This window comes from Mauremys reevesii, linkage group 1, assembly GCF_016161935.1.
Source record: "Mauremys reevesii isolate NIE-2019 linkage group 1, ASM1616193v1, whole genome shotgun sequence".
NCBI classification, from domain to species: Eukaryota; Metazoa; Chordata; order Testudines; family Geoemydidae; genus Mauremys; species Mauremys reevesii.
Window position 1 is genome coordinate 28,558,054 of NC_052623.1, and position 23,870 is coordinate 28,581,923.

Below are 23,870 nucleotides of genomic sequence, written 5' to 3' on the forward strand. Positions count from 1 at the left end.
GGTGGGGGATCTGGGGCTGGGGAGCTGGTCACGGGGCTAAAGATTTGGCTCTCAGTGTCAAAATTACTGGGGTCTGTCCTTTCTAAAAAGCATAAAAGACCCTTTCCTATGCAGCACAGAAAGATCACTGAACATTGGTTATAATAGATGCTAATAGAGAGAGTCACACGTTTGTGTTATGTCAGAATTGTGTTGAGCAATAGCAAGGAAACAGTTGAGGCTCTTACCAATAATTTTGTTTTCTAACTGTTGCAGGATCCCTGGCAGGAGTTTCTATGATGTTTTACAAAAGCACTACTATCTCCATGTACCTGGCTTCCAAACTAGTGGAGGTAAGGTACACTGCTAGTTCCAGTGCGTTTCTTCTTAGCCATTGTAACAGGGCGGAGGAAGAAAACAAATGTTACAAGCATTGGCCAAAAGTACAAATGTAATGTTAGATTGTATAACGATGCTCTATTATACCAGACGTGCCCAAGTGATGGCTAAGTCCTGCGGTCTCATTTCCTTCATATCCCTCCTTTCCAGAACTAAGTCTAACAGTTTGTCCATTTATCTGCACATATTTTCCCTCTCATTTCCCCCTCATATCCTTTTTGGTAGCCCCCTGTTGTGTCACATTCGCAGAATTTCAAAGCTGAAAGTTCCAAGAATGTGCATTTTGTCAATTTCCACCAAAAACATACATCAGAACTAGTCCTTCCCTTCAGATTTATTGCCAAAACCTACAGCTGACTTCCTGCCTCTGTTCCCTGATTTTGGCATTAGTCTAAATTATGAATTATGGTAACTCAAAATAGTTTTGGTTTTAGCATGCAGCTGAAATTGCTTTCCTGTTCGCGTTCATTGATCAAATTCTAACCTGGAAAGTGACCACCAGTGACGTTGCATTTTTTTTGAGGTCTGGAAGTCCATTCTGTTTTACTTCTATGAGCTATTAAAATTATGTTAGCCTGGGAAAAAGTAAAAATGAAGAGTGACTGCTTATGCAAACAACTACTCAGGGATTGTTCATACAACCACATTTATATTCACAGTTTAACAATGTGTGAGTTGGGATAGAAAAGGGGAGATCACTCTTTGGAGTCTTGTTAAGTTTCACTGTGATTTTTCTATGAAATCATGAGTTATTCATGGCTCTTCCCCTAGCAGCCCCACTGGGGTAAACTGACATTGCCTGCCCATTATGCCTAGACCCTGAACCATTGCCTCGTCCTTCCACTGGCCTCCAGGACTCCAATCTCTAACACTGTTATTCCAGCTCCTTTGCCAGCTATGAATTTGCTTTAAAGAAAAGAGAGAAAAATGTGAAGAATAAGATGAAATGTGAAACAAAGAGAAACATGTAACATGGTCCTACATGTTCCTTACAGTCCACACTCAAATTCCAAAAGTGGTTTACCTAATGATATGTCAACACAACTCAGTCCCATAGAGTTATCACTGTTGTATTAGTTCTACGTATGTCAGGGCTCCATTTATAATAAATAAAATGTTATGCTGTATTGCTGATGGTTTTCTCTGCCCTTTAGTCTGAGACATTGTGGCTACAATGAAATAAGAAAAATACTGCATGGGTTTATTTCAGTTTTTATTTCTTTTACCATATTACACAAGCCAAGGGTAACTGACCAAAGAGGCGTGTGCTGCTTGGAAGGTCAAGCTGTGTTCAAGAAAATAAACTTTAAATGTTTTCTCAAAAAGAAAGTATGTGATTTCGAGTTGTTTAAGGGTAGCAAAATATCCATTGAATTTGACTAGTTACTGCTTTGTTTGCTTTGTTCTTTTTAAAAAGAAGCACGTATCAGAGAGATTACCTCCTGCACTCTCCAAGATCTAAAATACCCCTTTAAAATAAACAAATCCATGCTGTGCAATGTCATATAGACATTTGGGGTAAAACATTTAAAAGAACCTAGGTGACTTGGGAGCCAGAAGTCCATTTTCAAAAGTGCCTTAGGAACTCAGGAACCAGAAGGTTTATCTGCAGGTGGTGTAATACATACTATGTGGGGAGGGGAAAGATTAATAAAGCGCACTAATGTATTGCACACTAATTGCTCCAAATAAACCTTGCCCCAGTGCACATTAAAAGTTCCCTAGTGCTCATTAACATAGTGCTGTTTATTAGGATCCAGGAGCCTCTGCATTCTAATCTCAGCATTTACACTTCTTTTGTTGACTTGGACAAGTCATTGCAGCCATCTGCCACAATAGTCACATTTGTAATGTGGGTGTGACGGGATTCCTAGGGTACAACCTGTAACTGTGGGACTGCTGTGCCCCCTTAACTCTCCAGCCTGGGCTGTCTCTCACAATGCTGTGTTAGAAACAAGCAGCAAACTCCTCTAGGTGCTGTGATCACTCAGCCATCAGCATGTGGAGCCCCCACACCCAACTAAACTCCCTGAGCCACTCATGAATCATACAGAGAGAGGCACAGTCACCCCAGCTTCCAGCCTTGCACCCCAGAAATATACCATCTTACACTGCTCAAGGCTCCCCTAGAAAGCGCAAGCTCATTAATTAGTTTGCCACTTCATCATAAGAAAATGGACATGCGCCAGTCTTTGTAATCTGAGCTCAGATTCCCCCAGCACTTCAACCAAGAGCACACCCACTTTAGGTAAAATATAAAACAGATTTATTGACTACAGAAAGGTAGATTTTAAGTGATTATAAGTAGCAGGCATAGAGATCAAATTTGGTTATATAAGAAATAAGAATAAACTTGCAGTCTGAATTCTACAGACTAAGCAAGATTTGAATCAAGCAGTCTTTCACCCTAATAGATGTTGTGGGCAGCTCATAGTTGTCAATACACAAGCTAGATTCCCTTCCCAGTCTGGGACCAATCTCCCCAGTTCAAAGTCTGTGTCTTTCAGATGATCTTCCAGGTGTTGATATGGGGGAGGAGAGAGGTCAAATGATGATGTCACTGTACCTCTTTTATACTTTCTTCCAGCTACTAGAAAGATCCTTGCTGTGATGTGGGGTCAGGCAGTCCTAATTGCATATGTGCCCTCCCTAAGGAGCCTCTGGGAGACTGGATTCTTCTTGATGGGCCATCAGTGCCTCTCTGGGCAATGATAGTTGCTCCTTTGTTGCTAATGAAATGCTAGCTGGGTATTCCCCACTTCATGATGTATTTCAGTAACACACACACAGCAATTCTTTATAACTTCACATACAACGACAGCACATACACCTCAATAGGATATTAATGTTCAACAGATGAAGACTTCTTAAACGATACCTCACAAGGCAGACTTTGTACAAAACATCTCATAATTATATGACAGCAGTGAATATGGGGGTTCCAGGGTGCTATTTTGAGGTACAGAGTGTCACGGTGGTATTTCTTGACTTTCCTCATAGAGGTATTTGAAGGCTAGTTAATGTTCAAATAGCATTGAAGATGGAAAAAGCTACGTTAATGGTAGGCTTCTAAAGATCAATGCACTGACAAACTACACATCTATTTACATTGTCCCTGGTTCCCAACCTTGGTTTGTTTGCCGCCTCCTTCAGAGTGATTGGAGTCCCTCATACCAACCCCTGGTACAGAGTATCACTGTCCCTATGCTTTTCTCTCCAGGCTCTATATAGTGTCTGCCTTTATTTTTTTTGTTTTTGTTCTTTCTTCCTGCTCATCAAGATTTTTATTTCTCTCTTTTAAAGCTTTCCAGTTATTTTATTTTAATTTATTTTTGCTCTCTTTCCCCTTGTTTTGTGGCTTTCCCATTACATTCCCCCATTCTCTGGAAGGCTACGTGCTGCTTGTTGGGTGCAGGGGGATGGAAATCTGCTGGTGTTTCCATTGGGTACAAGTGAGCTGCATGCCACAGGAACAGGGGAGTTGTTCCCATGGCTAGCTGCATCAGGAATCACTGCAAAAGCAAGGAGAGAAAATAGACTGCGTTGCCCAGAGATGTAAAGTGTGGGGTGGATCTGAGTTCACAGAGCTTTCCTTACCTCCACTGCTTCTCTTTTCTGCCCTCCTCCTGCAGCTAGTCTGCAGCCAACAACGTTGGGAAGCCCGTTAGTAAGTCTTGCCACTGAATGTATACTTCACTCCAGTGTGAAAAGTCCATACATAAATTACAGACTGCCCATGAGCTTGCAGGTTACGGCTCTTGCATAAGAAAAAGTCACATGAATTTCAGTAGCTGTCACAAATTTGGCAGGGGACTTCAGGAATGGGACCATAACTAACGATAAAGTCCATACTGTTTGCCTTTGGTATGATTTACTCAGCATGTGTTTTGTTTGTTTTTTAGACCATGTACTTCAAAGGCATTGAAGCAGGAAAGGTTCCCTATTTTCCTCATGCAGACAGCATCATCTATGCCATTTCCACAGCAATCTGCTTTCAGGCGGTAAGTATTTTGCCTTCAAATAAAAAGCAAAATTCCTTTAACTCATTTCAAATTTTGATTAAAAGAATGGGTTGAAATGGAGATTCCATAATAAAGCAGGAGTTAGCACACTCTAGCTCCTATTCCTGCGTCTGCCACACTGGTTTTGTATTGTTATGGTGGGAAGATAATTTAGTCTGTCCATGACTGTTTATCCATTTGTAATGTAATGCGAGTATCATAAGCAGGTTTTGACTTCTATGGAAAAAAATCTCAAGATGTATTAACCAAAGACGATTAAAAATGCACTGATTGGCAGAGACTTCACCTCACTTAGTATTTTGCTCCAGGAGACAGACAGTAAGTCTTAATGTTCAACCACAGTGTACTGCTGAATTGGAAAATTTCACACTCAATCCACTTTAACTGCAACTGTAGATTTGAAAAATCAAAGAACAAAGAAACCTCCAGTTTTACAACTTGAAGCAAGCTGCAGTCGTCTCCTCTCTTTGCTCTCCTGAATCACCTACTCCTTCACCGCCTTTCTATAGTGCCTCAAAACCACCTCTTCCTTCATGGTTTACTCCACCTCTCTTTCCTTGCCTTTTCCAGTCCGGCCCTGGCTGTGCTGGTTGAATCTACCTCCCACGTTTACTGCAAAGGCCCTGGCCGTGTTGATCAAGTCACCTGCCACTTTCTGCTACTGCATCCTGCATCTGAATGCTGCTGTCAGAATCTGCCAACCCAACTTCTGTTGTTCAGGCTGAATGCATTTCTGGAGCTTTTTATTCTCCGGGAGTGAGAATCTGTTTTCTACACCATTCCTTCAGAATAAATCAAGTTACTTACCTTCAATTCTTATTCACTGGTGCTTAACCAAAACAACCCTAGTCACCCGCAAAGCATCCCCATAAAGTGGTATATTTTCTATCTTTACAATTGAGGGGATTGAGGCATCTCAGGTGACTGGGGTTTCATGTAGGGGAACAGACATGCTACCCTGCTGTGATATGATGGTCAGAGACTTTAGCTATGGTTCTCTCACTAGCCATTTGCACTTAGCACAGACCCAAGAGTATGTCTCTCTTGTGACTACATATCATTAGAGAGTAAGCATTGCAGGTAGGTCACTTTCATTTTCTTAGTATCTATGCCTGACAGTGTTTTAATTACTTAATGGGAGAAATTATGATCGATATTCTGATTGTAGGCTGTGATGGAAGTTCAAACCCTGAGACCTTCTTACTGGAAATTCCTATTACGACTGACAAAAGGCAGGTAAGTAACTGAGGTGGTTGGAAATGCTTAGTAGCAAATTTCATTTTAGCTAGACAGGTACTGTGTTCTTTAATTCACTTGCTGCCAAAGACTTCTTGGAGAAGTCTGCGTTATATGAGGTATTAGGTAAAATTGGTAGTGAATATATGTCAAAATTATATGAATGTGACTGTTACTTATTCAACACTTCAAAAACTTTTGGATCCAAAATTTGTGAGAAAACCTAATTTCATATTCTACAGAAATTTTAAAACGTTATTCTAAAGTGAGTATCTAGTTAAACATGAGGCAGTTTAACTGGGATCTTTGGAGAGCATCTTGGTTGAAAAACAGCTTTGCAGTTTCAGAATTTAAGACCTGATTCTGTTTTGCAGGGTTTGAAATTGATCCATCATCTGTTTTTCAGGAAATTATCCCTGTAATTTCATCTTTTTAAAATCAAAATCATGCTCAAAGTTGTCAAACATTGTCATTTACCAAAAGTGCAGATTTCCAAAAATCATGTTTAAAATCATTTCCAAACATAATAATGTTTTACAGTGATTTCAAACACAATTTTAGTAAAGGTATTAATACAAAAATGTATAGACATATTAAGAATTCTCACAAAAACTTGAAAACTTTTAAGATTTTGACAATTTTTCACAAAAAGCTTCTTTTCTGAAAAAAGACCATATTTTTTGTTGGAAGGTATGTTTCTTATTAAATTTTTTGACCAGTTAGAATCTAAAAAAGTTTATGATTATATGTCCAGCTGAATCCTGTTTTATTCTGTATTTGCACTGGAAATCAAAAATATTCTTTTTAAAATTGATCTTTTTGTCTGAAATTGATTTATTGTTTATACATGAACTAAAATATAAACTGACAATGCAGCAGAACGCAGCACAAGATGAATCACTTGACAAGCAATCTAAAAGCAGACTTACCAAAATGGGAAGAATTATGGAAGCTCATAATTCTCTAAACAGAACCAAACTGAACAGGGATAACTTGATAATGTGCAAAATGCACAAAAGGCCAATATGTCAATTTGAAAATCACACTTCTTCCTGAATTAGTTTGCCTTAAGCTTACTGTAACTGAAAGAGATTATTGGGAGAAAGCTGCATGTTTTTCACTTTGTTTTGTGTTTTGATACCACTTTGTGTATAATCTGTTTGACTCTTCTGCTGTGTAGACAGTCATTTTTTCCTATTGCTTGTGTGAGTCTTTCACAGCAACAGGGGAGGGAAAACATCTTAAAAATAGGAAAATGTTGTGACGGCACTAAAATTTGTGAGGGGATCTCAGGAGACATGTAGACAGAACTGTGCTTTTGCTCATCCTGGGGACAAGAAAATGGCTTATTTTTTTCCTGGTAGAAGTAGTAAAATGTATTAAATCTAAGTGCTAAGTGATTCACTTCATAAGCATTTGTATTGTTCAAACATAAAAAGGCACCCTTGTTGTCCAAAATGAAAAGCTTGCAATTCTCTAAGAACATAAGATGATAATTGAGTCCCCATTTTATGTACTATTTAGGATTACCTCTCTCGCATGTCTGCCCTTAGCATCCAGTACAATTTTTAAAACTTACTTTCTGTTTGTAAAAGCTTTTAGCACCCAGCTTGTTGAAAAATTTCATCAATGAAATCCAAATGCAGTTAAAGTTTTTTTAAAGATCTGATTGCAAACTTAAGATCATATCCTACAATTCTTCCTCTGCTTGACTAAACTCTTTGGCCTGGTTTACACTGGTGGGGGAGATCGATCTAACTTATGCAACTTAGTTGACATACTTAGATTGACTTACTGTGGTATCTTTACTGTGGTGAGTCGACTGCTGCCACTCCCCTATCGACTCTGCCTGCGCCTCTCGCCGAGCTGGAGTACAGGAGTCAACAGGAGAACGCTCAGGGATCAATTTATCGTGTCTAGACTAGACACGATAAATTGATCTCCGCTGGATCCATCTCTGGCTGCCGATCCGGCCAATAGTGAAGACATACCCTTATTGACTTGAACAGGTATTTTGCCTGCATAAGACGTGCAGGTTCAAGCCTATATTTCAAAGATATGAGCAATATTTCATCATTACAACATAGAATAACTTTAAAGTAATTTTATTTATTATTAAATGGAAAAAGTGTTCATTTTATCATGAGTCTTTTCTATTTCAGGTTTGCTGTCATGAATAGACGAGTATTAGATGTATTTGGTACTGAAGCATCTAAGAACTTCAAGAATTTCATACCTAAGCTTGACCCAAGATATACTTCTGTACCACCGGAGCTACCAATTGAACTGTCTTGAAAAATGATACTTTCTCTTGTGATTAAATATGATCATTTTGTCCTGAAGAGTTAATTAACTTAACAGTCAAATAGATGGAAGAGGACTTGTGCTCCACTTAAGTATTATTTCAATGAGAAATGCTTTTTACCAATCAGAAATACTGAAGCTTTGTAGGAAGATGTGGCTTAATAATTAAGCCCTTTCCATAGCCAGAAATTGTTTCTGGATCATTTTAGTTGATTGACAATATGGTAGATTCTTGACTGAATTAAATCAATGAGTAATATATCTATAGAAAAGAGAATTAAAATACACCTATGACGTAAATATACTTTAAAATAACATTTTCAAAATTTCTTTAGCTCATTCCAGTAGAAAATATCTTTGTAAAACTAATGATATTTCCAAAATTAGAAAGGATGGTTTAGGTCCAAAGTTTTACCTTATCTTAAAACTCTTAGTCTGGTGAGAAATGTCCCTTGAATTTCAAATATGTGTTTTTAAAAATCCACCAGTCACTGAAAATGTTAAAAATAACCAATAGCCACTTTTTATTCAGACTAGGCTATTTCTACCCAGATTTTGCTATAAAAAACAGCCAGCCCACCACCAAAAGAGTGCTGGTTAGCCCATAAATCATACTCCAGAGCTGTCATTCCATTGATGTAGACCATGAACAAAGGAAATGTATAAAGCCAGGTGTCAGTGACTTGTTCTTCTTAAGAAACAGCAGTGTGTGGAAGTTAATATTTGCCAAAGGGAAAATGACAAGACATTGAGAGGGAGGAATGCAATGGTTGAGCTTTTGAGAGGGTAGTCCAAACAGTAGACAGGTTAAAATACAAACACACACACTAAAATCAGTTTTTCAAAAAAGACTTGACAAGTATCAGTTTAGATGAAATCTACTTGATTTAAGCATCAATACTAAATTGCAATTCCAATGGCCTTCAAAGGGGACCAAACTCCTAAAGTTCAACCATCATAGCAAAACAGTTTTATTTGACACATTCATTCATGTTTCTTCATATTCAGTTGTTCCTGTTAATCAATGAAGAATGCTTTCCCCTTGATATAGCATACAGTCGTGACTATAGACAATTCCATGAAGTTTAGTACGGTACTTAATATATCAGCTCAAAATCCACTTTTCTTCCTCTGCATATTTTTACAAATGTCACTTCACCTTTGTATTCTAAAGTGAAATCTTGACATGCTAATTCCTTTACTACTTCTGTTGCTTATAGGCGGTTCAGGGCAGCCATGGCTGAATTATGATAAGAGTCTCCTAGCTTTTCAGGGAAAATATGAGCTTTACTTGCATTCGACTAAAAAGAGCAGATAATGGAAATGCGACAGATGCCTGTGAATGGGAAGTAAAGATGTATGTATTTTAAAAAAAAATCTGGTTTATTTGCTGGAAACTTTTGCCGCACATAATAAAATAACTACTTAATAGAACCTATGTCATAACGGTAATGCTGTCCCAGTCTTAACACATTTCAGCACCCTTTCATTTAATTTCACAATTTTCAATTTGTCATGAAAATGTACCAGCCCATGCACAAAACCTACCTGTCCATCCTTTACCATAACAATGATGATCATCAGTTACTTATGATCCCTTGTGAAAACAACATACATGGCCCAAGTTGAGTGGGTGAGTAAAATTTTGAAAGCTAGGTTTGTGTGCAATATCTTATTTGCTTGTAATGGTAAACTAAAATTGCTCAAAAATAAAAAAAATTAAAATCTACTGAACTCTGGCAGGATTGTAGAAGAAATGTTGGAAGGACTGTTTTTCCATTAGCATTTCTAAAACACACGACCTGAAGTCTGAATGCTAGATGTTTTAGGTAACATTTTAGAACTGATGTACTAGACTATCAGGATTTAGTAGAGTGAGTGTGCCAGTCTCAGACTTTTCAAAATCTTTTACAAATAGCTTAGCTTTGATTTTCTTTGTTGGAATGAAAATGTTGATAGATCTCTGTATTTGAGTTAAGAGTTGAGTACTGTCTCTCAATATCTAGATACCAGTTCAGTCCATGTCTTCTTGTTTCCTACATTCATAATCCTTGTTTTTAATGGCTGTCATGTAAGGTAAAAATAAAACATTTTAAACCTTAAATTATTATTTGTATTGGAGTCAAGTACTTGTAGGATGGGTGGAAGGGGAAAGCACTCTTAGTCCTAATGTTTTCCTCCCTGACAGTAATATATTTGCTTCTTGAAAAATTTTTAATTTTCTGTTCACTTTTGTTAGTAAAAACCCTAAAGGAAATCCAGTGGTGGTGAATGAATTCTTCGTATGACTAAGCTTTGTAGATTTAACCTGCATCACTTTACAACATAAACCAAAAGACAGGACTTTGCTAATATTTTTTATTTTAAAATATTTTGTATAAAAGTGCCATATGAATATACTCAGTGATGTTCCATATAATAAATGCAATAAGCCGTTAACTGTTCAGCCTTAACATTACATTAAGTGCTATAGTCAGGCAATGCAAAAGACAAGGCTGAAAACACAGTGTTAACTCAGCACATACACATTTCAATATCTAAGGCAATATGACTTTGACTTTAAAGAATGTATCATAATACATGCAAAGTGGCAGACTTAAGGTTGCAGCCGTTCATTACCTTTGCATTTCCTGATTTTTGCTTGCTTAACTATACAACATTGCATTGCACAGATTTTATAGAATCCCACTTGTTTCAGGGAAGGCTGAGGAGCAGGCTGAGTGATGGTCACTACTTGGATTTAGAGGAGAGAGGAATCCTATGATGACAGTTACATTGCCACTGCAGAGGAAAATAAGGTTAGAATTGACACAGCTTTGTTAGTTACATGTATTGTAGGAATTTTGTAGGAAGGAATAAGCCTGCCACCTATCTACCCATGGCAGCATGGCACAGGTGAGTCTTATGGAGCGATTTGGAGGAGGATAAGGCAGCGGCTGTTTGAATTTTATCAGGGAGCCTCTCCCATTCATAAGGGGCGGCATGGCAGAAAGCATAGATTGTTTAAGGGAGAAGTGGTCTGGAGGATGGTAAAGGCTGGAAACCCTGATGGAGCAAAGATTAGCAACAGAAGAAGAGGAGAATGTGACTGAGGACTGAGCCAGCAGGGATGCCCACAGAGTGGGGGGAGGGGAGGTGGCTGACCCATGAAACAAGACAAGGTAAGAGCAATCAGAGAGGAAGGAAAGCCACTGCTATGAGAATAGAACCATGAAAGGCAACAGGAGCCAAATTTTCAAAAAGTAGGGAGAAGTTGATAAAGGTGGAGTACAGGCCCTGAGATTTGGCCAGGAAGAGGCCAATAGAGACTTCAGTGCAAGCAGTTTCTGTGGAGATTAGAGGGCAGAAGAAGCCAGATTGGAGAGGGTCAAGAATGGAATTGGAGGAAAGCAGAGGCAGCATGTAACTGGATAGTGGGGGGCACGTGACCTTCCCATGCATTGCCTCTGCCTCTACCCCCTGACTCATCTCAGTGAGCAGGCAGGCAAAAGCAGCAGGGAGGCACTGGGACTCCAGGAGGGGGAGAGAAGAGCAGGAGAGGAGATGGGGAGGGGGGGGGGTCTGCTCCCTCCTCCTCCCCTCATCCACATTGCACCAGTGCCACCACCAGCCCCCCCCCCAGGATAGCTGCTGTTGGGCATCCCGGCAAGAGGTGAGAGAAGAAGAAAAGGGGCATGGGGCATGTGACCCACCCACACCCCCCTCCACCTCCATCTGGGCAAAGCTGGAGGGAAGAGAACCCAGAAGAGCAGTTGTAGATGGAATGTTTAGTGAGTTTGGAGATGAAAAGAAGAGAGATTGGATGGTAGGTCAAAGGGGATGGGGTGTATCAAGGTTGGGTTAATGGATGGGAGAAGAACCTGAGGAGAGTGAGAGGTTGAGAAGAAAAGCAAGAGAGGGGGAGAGAGAGGAGAGGATGTTAGAAAGTGAGGGATTGGGGTCACTGGGGCAGGGAGAGAGGTTGGAGGAGGAGAGAAGGCTGAATGTCTCAGCAACAGGGAAGGAGGAGGAGAGTGTATTGGGCTTGGTGTGGGAGGAAAGTGAACAGAAACTCACTCTCCCCAACGAGGCTGCTGGCTTTGTGTGCTGTGCACAGGAGTTTGGACAGCAGTGATCAGAGTGAAGACTGGCTGAAATTATGGTACTGTGTCCCACAACAAGGAGCATCAGATGTCTCTGCCAGTCCACAGATGAAACCCTTCATGTTGCTGACTCTGGCTTTCACGTCCATAGGTGAAATTGAGCTCTGGACAAAGGCCTTTCCCCAAGCCCAGTTTCTTCCCAAGCACAAGTAGCAAGAGCTTAGGAAGCTTCTGTGAGAGTGTCGACCTGGCTTGGTATTATGCACAGATGGCCTTTGATACCATCTTACGTATCAAAAGCTGCTGAGTCAAGGGTGGGCAACTAAAATCTGCCTAGCTGCAGGCCTCTGGGTTCCACCAGGGGCTCCCGGGAAACCTCAAGGCCCTGTCTACACTGGAGAGCTTTGGGAAGCAGGTGGAGGCCTCACTGACAAAGGTGAAAGATGGAGGCCTGCTTCTCCAGTAGAATCCCACAAAGAGCCCCTCCGACAAGGCAGGGAAAGGACAGGAAGGGTTCTACTTAGAAAGCAGTCTTTCATGTCAACTGGCATAACAGAAGTTCTGTATCCCTGCACAGCTGTGCTTAGCCCCAACAGCAGCAGCCAAAATACTCTAGGATTCATTTCCATAACCAACAAAATCTAAAGGGCTCCAAAGCATATAGCCAACCTGCCACTCTCAGTAGCCTGCCACAATCTGCCTCTCAGAAGCAGACTAGAAGCCTGGTAAGCCCCCCACCCCCAGTCATCTTGGATACCTGGGCGCTAAGAATTGTCTGCGGAAGTAGAAAATCAGGTTTTTAGAAAAACTTGAATGCTCTTGTTGGACTGTTTTGGAAGAGCTGCTGCAGGAAATCCAATCACTTTCAGCAAAGTTTTATATTAGGGAGAAAGAGGGAAGGGTTTTTATCCAAGACACTTCAGGACATTCAAAAACATAGGTGTGATCAGGCTCATGCTGGATCTCAGGGATCTGAGCAGTGACTGGTCAATGAAAAGTTCAAAATGGTCTCCTTGGAAACCATCATGCATCGCCTGAGTCCACCAACAGTGAATCTTTCTAGACAAGATTGTCTCCATATTGGTATAAATTGAGCAGGCAGAAACTGACAAGATCCCGTGTCTCCTAAATTGCAGTTTTACTCAATTACCCTCAGGTTTCACCTCATGACTGCCCCTTGCCCACCACTTGTGTATGTTAGATTGCAGTATCTGCCTTAGCTCCATTTCTCCTTGCTCTCTGTCCATCTTTCCATTCTGATTAGTGACTATTAGCATCAATATGACATTAATTTGTACGAAGTCAATGTGCACTTCACAGACAGGTCACTGGCCTGAACAGTTTAGCATAGGGACAGGATGTCACACAAAGCAGTAGGATTGAGTAGTATCATTTGGTGCACACCTGGGTTCCCGGGTTTTTGTTTGGATTTTCTTTTTTAGATTTTTAGTCCTCTAGCGAACACACTCCTACAATGAGCTGGAGTGGGAGTATAGATGATGGAGGATGTTTGGAAATAGGTGGAGCATCATCAATTTTGGCGGCTCAATTTTAGAAATTGCCTCTTTTTTCCTGCAAGACATGAATATTCATATTGCCCTCAATCATATGAGGTTAACACATACTCAGGATGAGCACAGCATCAACCGTCTTACATCTGATGTTGATTTTGGGGTCAAAGCACACTTTCAAGTGTTTTCATTATTTAATAAAGGAGAAAGAACATTTTCTACTAGATATTTTTAGCCATTCTTTGGTTTTGAACTACTTTTTATGTATTTTTTTCTGTAAAGACATGGAATTTCAATCAACTAATTGCAATTCCTGAAGTTTTACATTTGCAAAGACAACAACCAGACCACCTTTCTGTTATGTCCTTTGAAGTGTAAATGTTTAGCCCAGGAACCATGGATATCCTCAGCATGATGGTTTTTATACTTTACCATATCAAACAAATATAAGGCTCATTTTAATTGCCGGATCCTTTGACTATAACATGCATAAATGTGAATTAGAGTTCACTTTGATCTGAGAAGGTTTTGCATAGTGCAGGCCAGGGTAGTTTTCTGCTTCCTAATTAAAACAGAGAGGTCAAATGAATACTCAGAGTTGGGTGCCAGTGCTCTGCAATGCAATGAGTAAGACTGGTTTGGTTTCTAGTCACAGTATAGTTCTCCTCGGACTGGCATCAATTCCATCCATTTTTTCCTTGACTGCCGCAGCGGAAGGCCTCAAAGGTAATGCTGGTAAGGACATGAGAGCAGTAGTTAATGGGAGAATTATCAAGTGTGCCTGAAGGGTACGGAAGATCCACCCCCACTTGGGTCCCAGACAGATGTTAATGATACATTGTATTTATCAAGCACGTTTCATCCAAGGATCTCAAAAGGGACAAATTTCTCATTCCCATGACAACACCCACACTGAACACCCGCTGCCAGGGAGTGGAGGTAGGTGGGAAAAGGAGCTGCTATGGGCATAGCTACCATGAGTACATCAAACATCCACACAGATGGCTCTGGACACTCTCCAGTCTGGAGCCAATGCAGATCCCAGGGGCTTTGGAACTTCCCTGCTGCCTGTTTTGCAGCATGAGACCAAACCTGCCCCTGATGGGATAACTACGTAGAAAACTTCACACAAAGAACTTTGCTGAGATTTCCTCCCCTTAGTCCGCTTCCAAGTGACCAGATCAGAGCCAGGATTTTTATGTGGCAAATATTGTTCTGTACTTTTTCCTAGCATAGGTGGATATGATAAATGTGAACAATAAAAAAAATAGATGAGGAAAATATAGCTGAACTTTCTTACAAATAAGAGTTTATGAAATGTAGCCATTCAACCAAACTAAAACTCAGTGATGGGGAAGAAATATATCAAACTGTCTTGTACATGGTATTCGACTATGAAAACACTGTTCATCATTGCTCCTTTTTAAGTCAAACAAAATCAGTTGTGTATATGCTGCATGCTAGTCCACTGCCCAGATTTTGCACATTTTAGGGATGTATTATGCTCTCTGGAATTCCCAGGTTAGTGTGAATTTACAATTAATTTACGTCTTTCTGTTTAGTGTAAAATTCTTATATGTTAAAGAGAATCATCTCCTTGGACACAAAAACAATATCCCTGTGAACACGACATTTCTGGGCACAGCACAAGGTTTATTTGTCTGGACCCGTGACAGAAAATGACATCCTAATTCATAGATATAATTGTTTGCATGGCACCCTTTGCTCAGTAGGACAGGATAACTCTAGGCTGACTGTTATATTTGTGTAGTTATAACACTCCTGTGCAAAGCCCAGCTGACTTTGCAGCACTACCTCTAGATTCTGCAGCACTCTGATGGAAATTCTGCAGTAGCACCAGATAATTTTTTTAATGGAGGTTTTTGCTGAGTAGACTATGAAAGTGACTGGGGTTCCTAGGTGCTACAATACTACTACTAATAATAATCATAATTAATTAATACAATCAGTCCACTAACTCTAGAGCTATTTATTTCACTATTCAATTTATTTTACAATAGCCTTGCAATTTCATTTTTCAATATGGCACCAATCGTCATTTTTAGGTTTCAGAGTTAACAATCCATTAAGATGCATGGGGTAGTTCACATCGTTCAGCTATCATTTCAGGCTGTTTGGAGACTCAAGGCATTACTCCATTGGTTTATGCTCTGTTGATGTTTTCAAGGTTTTCTCCGCAACCATTAGGGCTAGAAACACATTTAAAAAAAAGAAAGCTGAGCTTCTCACATATAATTCTGCAGCCAGGGGTGAATTCCACAGAGCCAGAGAGTACAAATGGCCCTGCCCCTATGTACTGTATGGAAGATCAGCATCGTACTAGACATAAGATTTGTACAAATAAAAGGGCAGCATTGGGCAGGTTTCTTTTTCTTCTATGACTCAGTAATATCCCAGTAATCGAGCAGTGCTGTCTGGAACAGAGACTTTCTTAATAGCACACTGTCATGGCTTCCTATAGATGCAAAAGGGAACATACTTTCACATGGAGGAGCTGAGAAACGGGATGGAAAGGGGTCCTAATGGTATGGAAGGATATGGATTGTGAGGTATTTATACACATTTCTAAAGCTGCAGCCTGAGCAGAGGCAAGGAACACAGAAAATCAGCCATGCCTAGTCCTCCTGCTACTTGGTGTACATCCCACACACAGGGTAAAGAGAGCAGGAGTCTTGATTCCCATCAAAACTTCTGACAAAGTGCCCTCACCTCTCTCTGAGGTGGCCCACCCATCTGGAACACTGAGCCAAAGAGCTCAGCGGGTGTCCCCTCTCCTGCTCAATGTGTATCTTGAGCTACTGGGGGAGAGTCTGGGTTCTGATGCAGCTGTGGTATTTTTAAACACAGGAAATGACAGGTGCTCACAGTGTCTCGAGATTGTTATTAGAGTCATAAGATCAAAAGAAGATGGTCATTGATAGTTCTGCTCCACCAGGCTCTGCCACTGATGGTCCCGAGATAAATTTCACCCAGATCCCTGGCTCATTGCGGGAGTTCAACCCCTTTCATAGAATCATAGAATATCGGGGTTGGAAGGGACCTCAGGAGGTCATCTAGTCCAACCCCTGCTCAAAGCAGGACCAATCCCCAACTAAATCAGAGGAACTTTCCTAGGAGCTACTTCCACTATGAAGCCACCACTGCCCTTTCCAGTTTGGAAGCACCCTCTTATAGAAACATTCCTCATCATGCTTTTCTGGCCCTTATTAAATGTGAAAGGCAATCTGCTGCAGCCCCAAAGTGGCCATTTTGTATCTCATTGCTGCAGGCTGCCTCTCTCTTCCCATCAGCTAGTAAGTATTCTTAGTGCCTATTATGGACACTAATGTCAAGCCACTCTGAAGGGTCTCTTAGTTACTGGGCCATTCTACAGGTACATTTATTTGGATGAGAGTTTGGTTGCAACTCAACCAAGCAAGGCTCAGGTGAGGCTCATGGAGGCGGGGATGTTGATTATTCAGGCTGTACAGCTGGCACTGGGGAGACACGTGCAGAGAGAGGGGCTCACTGTAGATTGCTCTTTCAGCAGGTAGCCCTGTGCTGAGATGGTGGCTGAGTGATGACTGCCCTCAAAGCCGTATCTAAGCAATTCTCCAGTCATATCAAGCCTAGAGTCCTGCTACTCTAACGCATTCCCAGTTGGGCTTCCTTTGAAAGTGACTAGAGGCCATAGCCCTCACCGTATGTAACTATGCAATTATTTTTTTCTTTTGGGTGTATCTGAAGGAGTCTGCCGTGCCTGCTATCTCACTGTGCTGGCTGCTGAGATGCTGAAGTCTCCATATCAGTATAGGAATTCATAGACTTGAAGGTCAGAGGGGATCATCATGGTCATCTAGTCTGATCTCCTGCACATTGCAGGCCACAGAATCTCACCCACCCACTCCTGGAATAGACCCCTAACCTGTGGCTGAATTACTGAAGTCCTCAATTCATTGTTTAAAGACTTCAAGTTGCAGACAATTCACCATTTACACTAGTTTAAGCCTGCAAGTGACCCGGGCCCCAGGCTGCAGAGGAAGGTGAAAACCCCCTCTGCCAACCTGACACAGGGAAAATCCTTCCCAAAATATGGTGATGAGTTAGATCCTGAGCACGTGGGCAAGACTCACCAGGCAGATACCTGAGCAATAATTCTCCGTAGTAACTCAGAGCCTTCCCATCTAGTGTCCCATCTCCAACCGTTGTGGATTTTTGCTACTGGCAGTGCTGCCGGATCTAAGCTAAAACAATATCAGCAATTTTCTCTCATCTTATGCCTCTGCCCAGCAACTAAAGGCAGCCAAGGTGGGCCTTTTATCAGTCCTCTCCTTCAGTCGGGACTGAGTTTGTAGGCAAAACTCCCCATGGTTGTGTTCGGAAGGGGATCAGCAGCATCTTAGAATAAAGGTTTCAGCTTTTTCTTGCAGCTGCTGCTGCTACTAGAAGTCGCCAGTGGACTTCTGCTGTGTTTGGGCTACAGGTGTCACTAAAAGCCACCCCTATCCCAATCACTTCAACTTCCTGACACTCCTGTGATCATCCTGCCAGTACTTACCTGGCATCCAGCAAAATAGCCCACTGGCGCTTGCCAATGCCAGCTGTATGCCTGCTTCTGGCAGTGAGATACTTCTGGCTCGGTCAGCACAGCAACTCCATACATACCAGGGACCTTCTAGCCCAGGTGCAATTCTGAGTTCCATTGCCAATATGTCTTGGCAGGTCTGCTTGAGCAAAACTCTCAGGGTAGATGCCAGTATATTTCCAGACACAGTTTCTCATGGTGGTGCCTCCTATTTTACTGCCCCCATACTGTAATAACAGCAGGACACTGTGCCTTGGCCATTCCTTGCATGCTAGTTCCAAATGGGCGTATAAAACTGTTCAGCTGCATTCTCCCTGGATTACCTCCCCCATATCATCACAGCCACAGACTTTCTCCCAGTCTTAAATACAACAAACGATGTTCCAACAGCACAGGGGAGCTGTCCTGTAGGCACCACACTTACCTTCTTCAGTTAAGAAAAGATGCTGCTGCTAATGGCTAACATCTCCCTGAAGGAAAGTAACAAGTGGCTTTTATGGAGGGTTATTGTAACACTGCCACTGATCTAAGTCAGGCCAGTGAAATACAGAGCAACTTCATTCAAGTCAGTGGCACTGCTCAAGATTTGCACTGGCATTACTGGTCTTTGGGTTGCAGCAGTTCAGAGCAAAGTAGAAAATTCCTGTGGCCTCTTAAATTTACCGTGGTTTTAAGGCAGATCAAACTTATGGTGGCACTTTCTCCTCTGTTTCCTTCACTTAACTGTAACCATTCACAATGACAGGATGAAGGAAAAAAGATTAAATGTTTTCTATCTGCTCTCACCAAAGCCTAAGAACAATGGAAAACAAACAGTGGAGCTTCTACTTTCAGAACAAACCAAGGAGCATCATGTATAATAACTTTGCACTGTGTATTTCATCTTTCATCTGAAGATCACCAAGTGCTTTATAAATGTTGGTGAATTAAGACCCAAATAGCCCCTGTGAGACAGAGCATCCCTCAGTTTACAGACGAGGCAATTGAGGCACAGGGAAATTAAGTTACTTGACTTAAGGTCAATAAAGGAATGTGGCAGAATCCAGAAAAGAACTCCTAGGGCTTGGCTACAATACAGCACTGTAGCTATGCTGAGTAGCGGAGATGCTTTCTACAGTGACGGAAGAAGTTTTTCTCTCACTGTAGGTCAGGAGTGCCCAACCTACAGGGCTGTACCTGGCCCACCAGAGCATTTCAGAAGGCCTGCGCCCTGCTTCAACAAAATATACTAATGGCCGATTCATTAGCGTTTTGTCATCATGTTTACATCATTTTAGTTTACACAAGTGTGTAAATAGACAATACTGTACATACAAACAACCTATCTAAATACATACAAAACAAGCTGACCTTAAAATATAAATCAATACAGGTGACTTTACATCTTATTACAATATGTAGAATCTGTTTGGCCACCCAAGGTTGTGCGACCCTCCTGCGTAATAAGGCTGAGCACACGAGTGTAGGTAATCCACCTCTCTGAGCAGTGCTAGCAAGGTTGACAGAAGCATTCTTTTATGACTCCTAGCCACCAGAAGTTGCCATAGCTTCAGACCTCTGAGCAATATAGCCAGGGCAAGCTAAATTTGAAGTGTAGCCCAGACATCAGTCTCCTAGCTCCAAGACTCATGCCTTAGTTCCAAAACAATCATCCTTCTCATATATGTATATATGCAGATAAAAATGAAACCAACATTAAATATATTAAAACTAGACAATTGTTAACAGTATCTAAACTATGGGAAAAATGAATAGATCCTAATTTCTTCCACACTGGCAGTGGGTGGGATTTTTCCAAAATTCCTAAGTGACTTAAGAGTACAAATCCCATAGAAAGTTTATGGGACTTGTTTACCTAAAAGCCCCTAAGTGATGTGAACATCCTGTGTTGTAGTGCTGGGTACCTGGTTCTTCTAGTCCTTACTCTCCTGGAACACCTTCCCATCCGCTCTTATGGTTGGGACATTAGAACTCCACATAACCTTCCAAGAAGCTCTTAGTAAAACACCAGTTTACAAACCTCCCTGAAGCAGCAGGTCAAAACACTGTCTAATTTGCCTTGTATTTCCATCCAACAGAATCCCTACATGCATCTAGGGTTGGCAACCCTCAAAGTCATTCCTCCAAGTGTTCGGGTCTGTACGTCATCCTTCCATTCCAAACATCACAAGGTAGGTTGTGTGGGTGGCTGAACAAGTGCCCTCTTCACCTGAAGTTCACATTCACAGGGTCAATATTAACATTGGCAGGAGAGGAGTAGTTTCTACAATGGGATGCATCTGCAAAGAGTGACCATGCCCCAACCAAGCAACTATACACCAGAGCCAAAAAGTGCATTATTGACACAGAGTATCTTTGACCAGGAGAAGGTGGGGAGGAGGGAAAAGCAGCTGCTTCTAATATGGTGGAAGTTTGGGTAGAGGTATCTTTCTGGGTGAGTGATCAGTCTGTCTTTAGCTATGTTCATGTAACCCACACACCTCCCGGGTGTGGTGCTCTGTCCCATCTAGTGGCACGAGACCACTTAGAGAGAGATTAATGAGTCTGCTCTACAGCCTTACCTAGGGGCCATGCGGCTTTTAGCTCATGCAATAGACTCTCATGCATTTAGCTCCAGAGGTCCAGTTCTATCCCATCACTGATGACCGGGGTCTGTCCATGTTACATGCACATGGGGCCTGTCATAAGTCAACGCGATCTGGAGAAAAAATAGGGACTTTGATTTAATATTTTCAATACCAATCCAGTTCCCTTTGCATTTCAAAATTCACATTTTTCTCCTGCTCCTGAGTGCCGAGGGGATGTTGCTGCAGTCTGTTTGGGAATTAATGAATATTGGGAAGGGGGAGGAAATGGAATGTGACTGAATAGCATGATCTCGTCCTCAAAGCTGCAGATTTATAGGCACAAGAGCATCAAGACTGTACGAAATTATTTCCTTTCTGTAAACTTTGATACAATTCTCACTGGATAACACAGTGAACAGCAGCAAAAATCCCTCATCCAACCATAACAGTCTACTCAAAGTCAGGACAAGAAACCAGAGAGAGGCCAAGACGAGAGCGATTATTATCGTACAGTAATAGGCCACTTTCCACCCCAGGCTTCTACTGACCTTTCTAAATCTCTTTCTCATGGATGTACTGAAGGAACTTCAGGACCAAATCAATTAGCTTACTCCCAGCAAACCAGATTGAACCAGAATTCTTATTGCTGATGTTTAAAGCCACTCACCAGCAGAATTCCTAATGACCCCTTGCTGTTTGCAGCATTTAGAACAAAGCAGAGCTGATTAAATAACTTCTCCTTTGATAGTGCTGTTCTCCTTTGATAGTGCTGTTCACATGTTAGCCTTGCTGGAAACTTGGCTCAGTACAATCTCTGATGATGAACTGCAGCATATGCAAGATCTCTGGCTTGAGGTTTTCTGGTTTACAGTACAGCTGTCAGGGAAGTTAACTGGATAATGTACATTATCGAGCAATCTGGATTTTTCAGTGCATCTACAGGAAGTTGTATGCACAGCTCTCATTTAGCCATCCTCAGATCTACATGCAAAACTCCTGTGAGCCTCAGATAGCAATTGTTCCTGGCAGGAACTATATAAAGCAGATCATCCTGTTTCCGAGATGGGACAGAACTGGATAGCCTGTGCTATTCTTTATAGATTCTTATACCATACTCATCACCATAGTATCTGAGCACCTGCCCGCTGCTTCGGTCTGTTATGGTTATTTGTGTAGTACTAACAGTGTGTGTACAAGACACCAAAGAAATCAGCCTCCTGGTTCCAGGGAGTATAAACTCTAAATAGGAATGTAAAGTGTAAGAGATGAATTCTGCCATCTTGAATTGAGCCAAATTCCCATTGAAATCAATGGGGAGAATCCAGTACAGCTGTCCAATGGGAACCTTCTGAGGTGTAAATGGCCATAGTGCACATTTCCAGTAGGACCACCACGCCTGGGGTGGGGGTGATTTTTGGTGATATGGTGGTAGCAACATTTTATTGTGTTGAGGGGGAGGGGTTGTACATCATCAGATGTTGATGGAACAAGCACTCTGCATATCATAAAATACAGAATTTATTTCTAACCTCATAAAATTACTTCACAGTTATTTAGTGCTAAAAGTTCCAGACTGAACAAACATGAATTAATCAGCATGAGTAGGACATTAAAGTGACTTGGCCAGGGCCCAGAAGAGTCCGTGTCAGGCCTGGGATTAGAAATTGAAGTCCCAGCCAAATTGCTTGAGACCAAATCGCTCTTTAAGGCCTTGATCCTACCCCTCTTGAAGCCAATGGTAGCTTAGCCACCGCCTTCCATGGGAGGAAGGAAACACGGACTTTCATGTGCTATGTTTGGCAAACGTCTCAATTTCATCGGTTATGGGCAGGATGGGAATGCTGACTGTGGTATATAATACAAAACAGTTCTACTACTTTGGGTGATCTCGTAAAATGAAAGTTATCTCTGTTGTACATCAGGGGTACAGTACTCCTTGTGCAACTGTGGGCAGGAGCATTGATTCATGATAGGCTTAATCCAGAGACCAATGAGGTGCCTGTTTGACTCGCCACAGCATTTATCCAGCTTCTCCTGGATCACTGATGGTATCATTCGTACTCCCAGCTATTGCGATCACAGCAGCACAACAGGGTGAGAGAGAGAGAGAGAGAGGATCAGTGAACAAACAGAGCAGCCTTAGCCAGCTGATCTCTAGCGATTTCATTGTGATTTAGAGGTTTCATTCCTGGCAGGGCTTGTCATGGCAACACTTTTGTTCCTTTGTTTCCACAGGAAGTTTTTGATTCCCAGTCACCAGTAGTTACTTTTGCAAGGGAGGAAAATGAGTCATCAAGTTTCCTGTTGGTCTGAGGAGATATGCATAGAAACTGCACGGGAGGAATTCTGCGTGGCTAGCAGCCCTTCTGTCAGTGACAGCAGCTAGAGAGGATGGAATGCTCAGAGGGGAAATGGAGTATGCAGAGCCCTTGGTTTGCTATGGACGTTAATTCATTGCCCAAATCTTTAGCAGCTGACCACAGAAAATACTCCGTGGTGCTTTCACTAGAGAGAGGACACAAAGGCCAGTAGCTTGACAGTTGGAGTCTCTTGGTAGCTCCCATTTGCACGTGTATTTTCAAAGACTTATCAAACATTTTCTCTGCTCTGAATATGCTAAGTGGGTTCATTTTTTTAAATGATAGAACTAAAAGAGGAAAACGAACTGTTACTCTGTGAGAAAATAATCCCCCATCCTCCCCACATACAGTTTCCACGGGATTATGCCTAAATTCAGAAAAATTCAGCCCTACCATACAAAATGCACTTTTTGTGTGTGTGTTAACAAAACAACAAGGACATGAAATCCATTCCACCCTACCAAATTAATAGACACAACAGTGTCAAGGGAATGGGAGGACTGACTCCCACGGTGAGTTACCCTACTTACTTTGTACCACTGAGCCAGGGAATGGTCAAGATGATCTAATAGGTCTTTTCCATCTCTAATTTCTCTGATTTTCTGACTACATTTGGAGGATTTCTTCTAAGTGGGACACAGCGAACAAAAGGAAATACCATTCCACAGGTTTAACTTTAATATCCACAATGTGCATCTCGATCATGCACGAACAAATGGAAAATTAACATTAGAAAGTGGTTTGTGAGTGCCCCATATGACTCTCTTCCTATGCTATGTAAGTGAGAAACCACTTGGGACCAGCTCCAGCACATAAACAGGGAAT

General features: G+C 41.5%; 2 protein-coding genes across 5 annotated transcripts in view; both read left to right on the plus strand.

Annotated features, from left to right (window-relative positions):
- TMEM135 (transmembrane protein 135) overlaps nucleotides 1-10,062 on the plus strand; it is a 368,165-nt gene extending 358,103 nt beyond the window's left edge. Inside the window, exons 13-16 of one of the 4 annotated variants that reach the window (XM_039504347.1) lie at nucleotides 256-332; nucleotides 4,281-4,379; nucleotides 5,569-5,632; nucleotides 7,799-7,947. In XM_039504347.1, coding sequence (XP_039360281.1) covers nucleotides 256-332; nucleotides 4,281-4,379; nucleotides 5,569-5,632; nucleotides 7,799-7,812 — 254 coding nt within the window. In that variant the 3' untranslated portion in view covers nucleotides 7,813-7,947. Of the gene's footprint in view, nucleotides 1-255; nucleotides 333-4,280; nucleotides 4,380-5,568; nucleotides 5,637-7,798 lie in introns of all 4 variants that reach the window. The other 3 variants (XM_039504345.1, XM_039504346.1, XM_039504348.1) reach the window with 3 other exon arrangements.
- A 1,861-nt stretch (nucleotides 10,063-11,923) lies between these two features.
- The window catches only part of LOC120402963, a 100,349-nt gene continuing 88,402 nt past the window's right edge, over nucleotides 11,924-23,870 (plus strand). Inside the window, exons 1-2 of the mRNA XM_039533614.1 lie at nucleotides 11,924-12,173; nucleotides 20,197-20,289. Coding sequence (XP_039389548.1) covers nucleotides 11,924-12,173; nucleotides 20,197-20,289 — 343 coding nt within the window. The remainder of the gene's footprint in view (nucleotides 12,174-20,196; nucleotides 20,290-23,870) is intronic.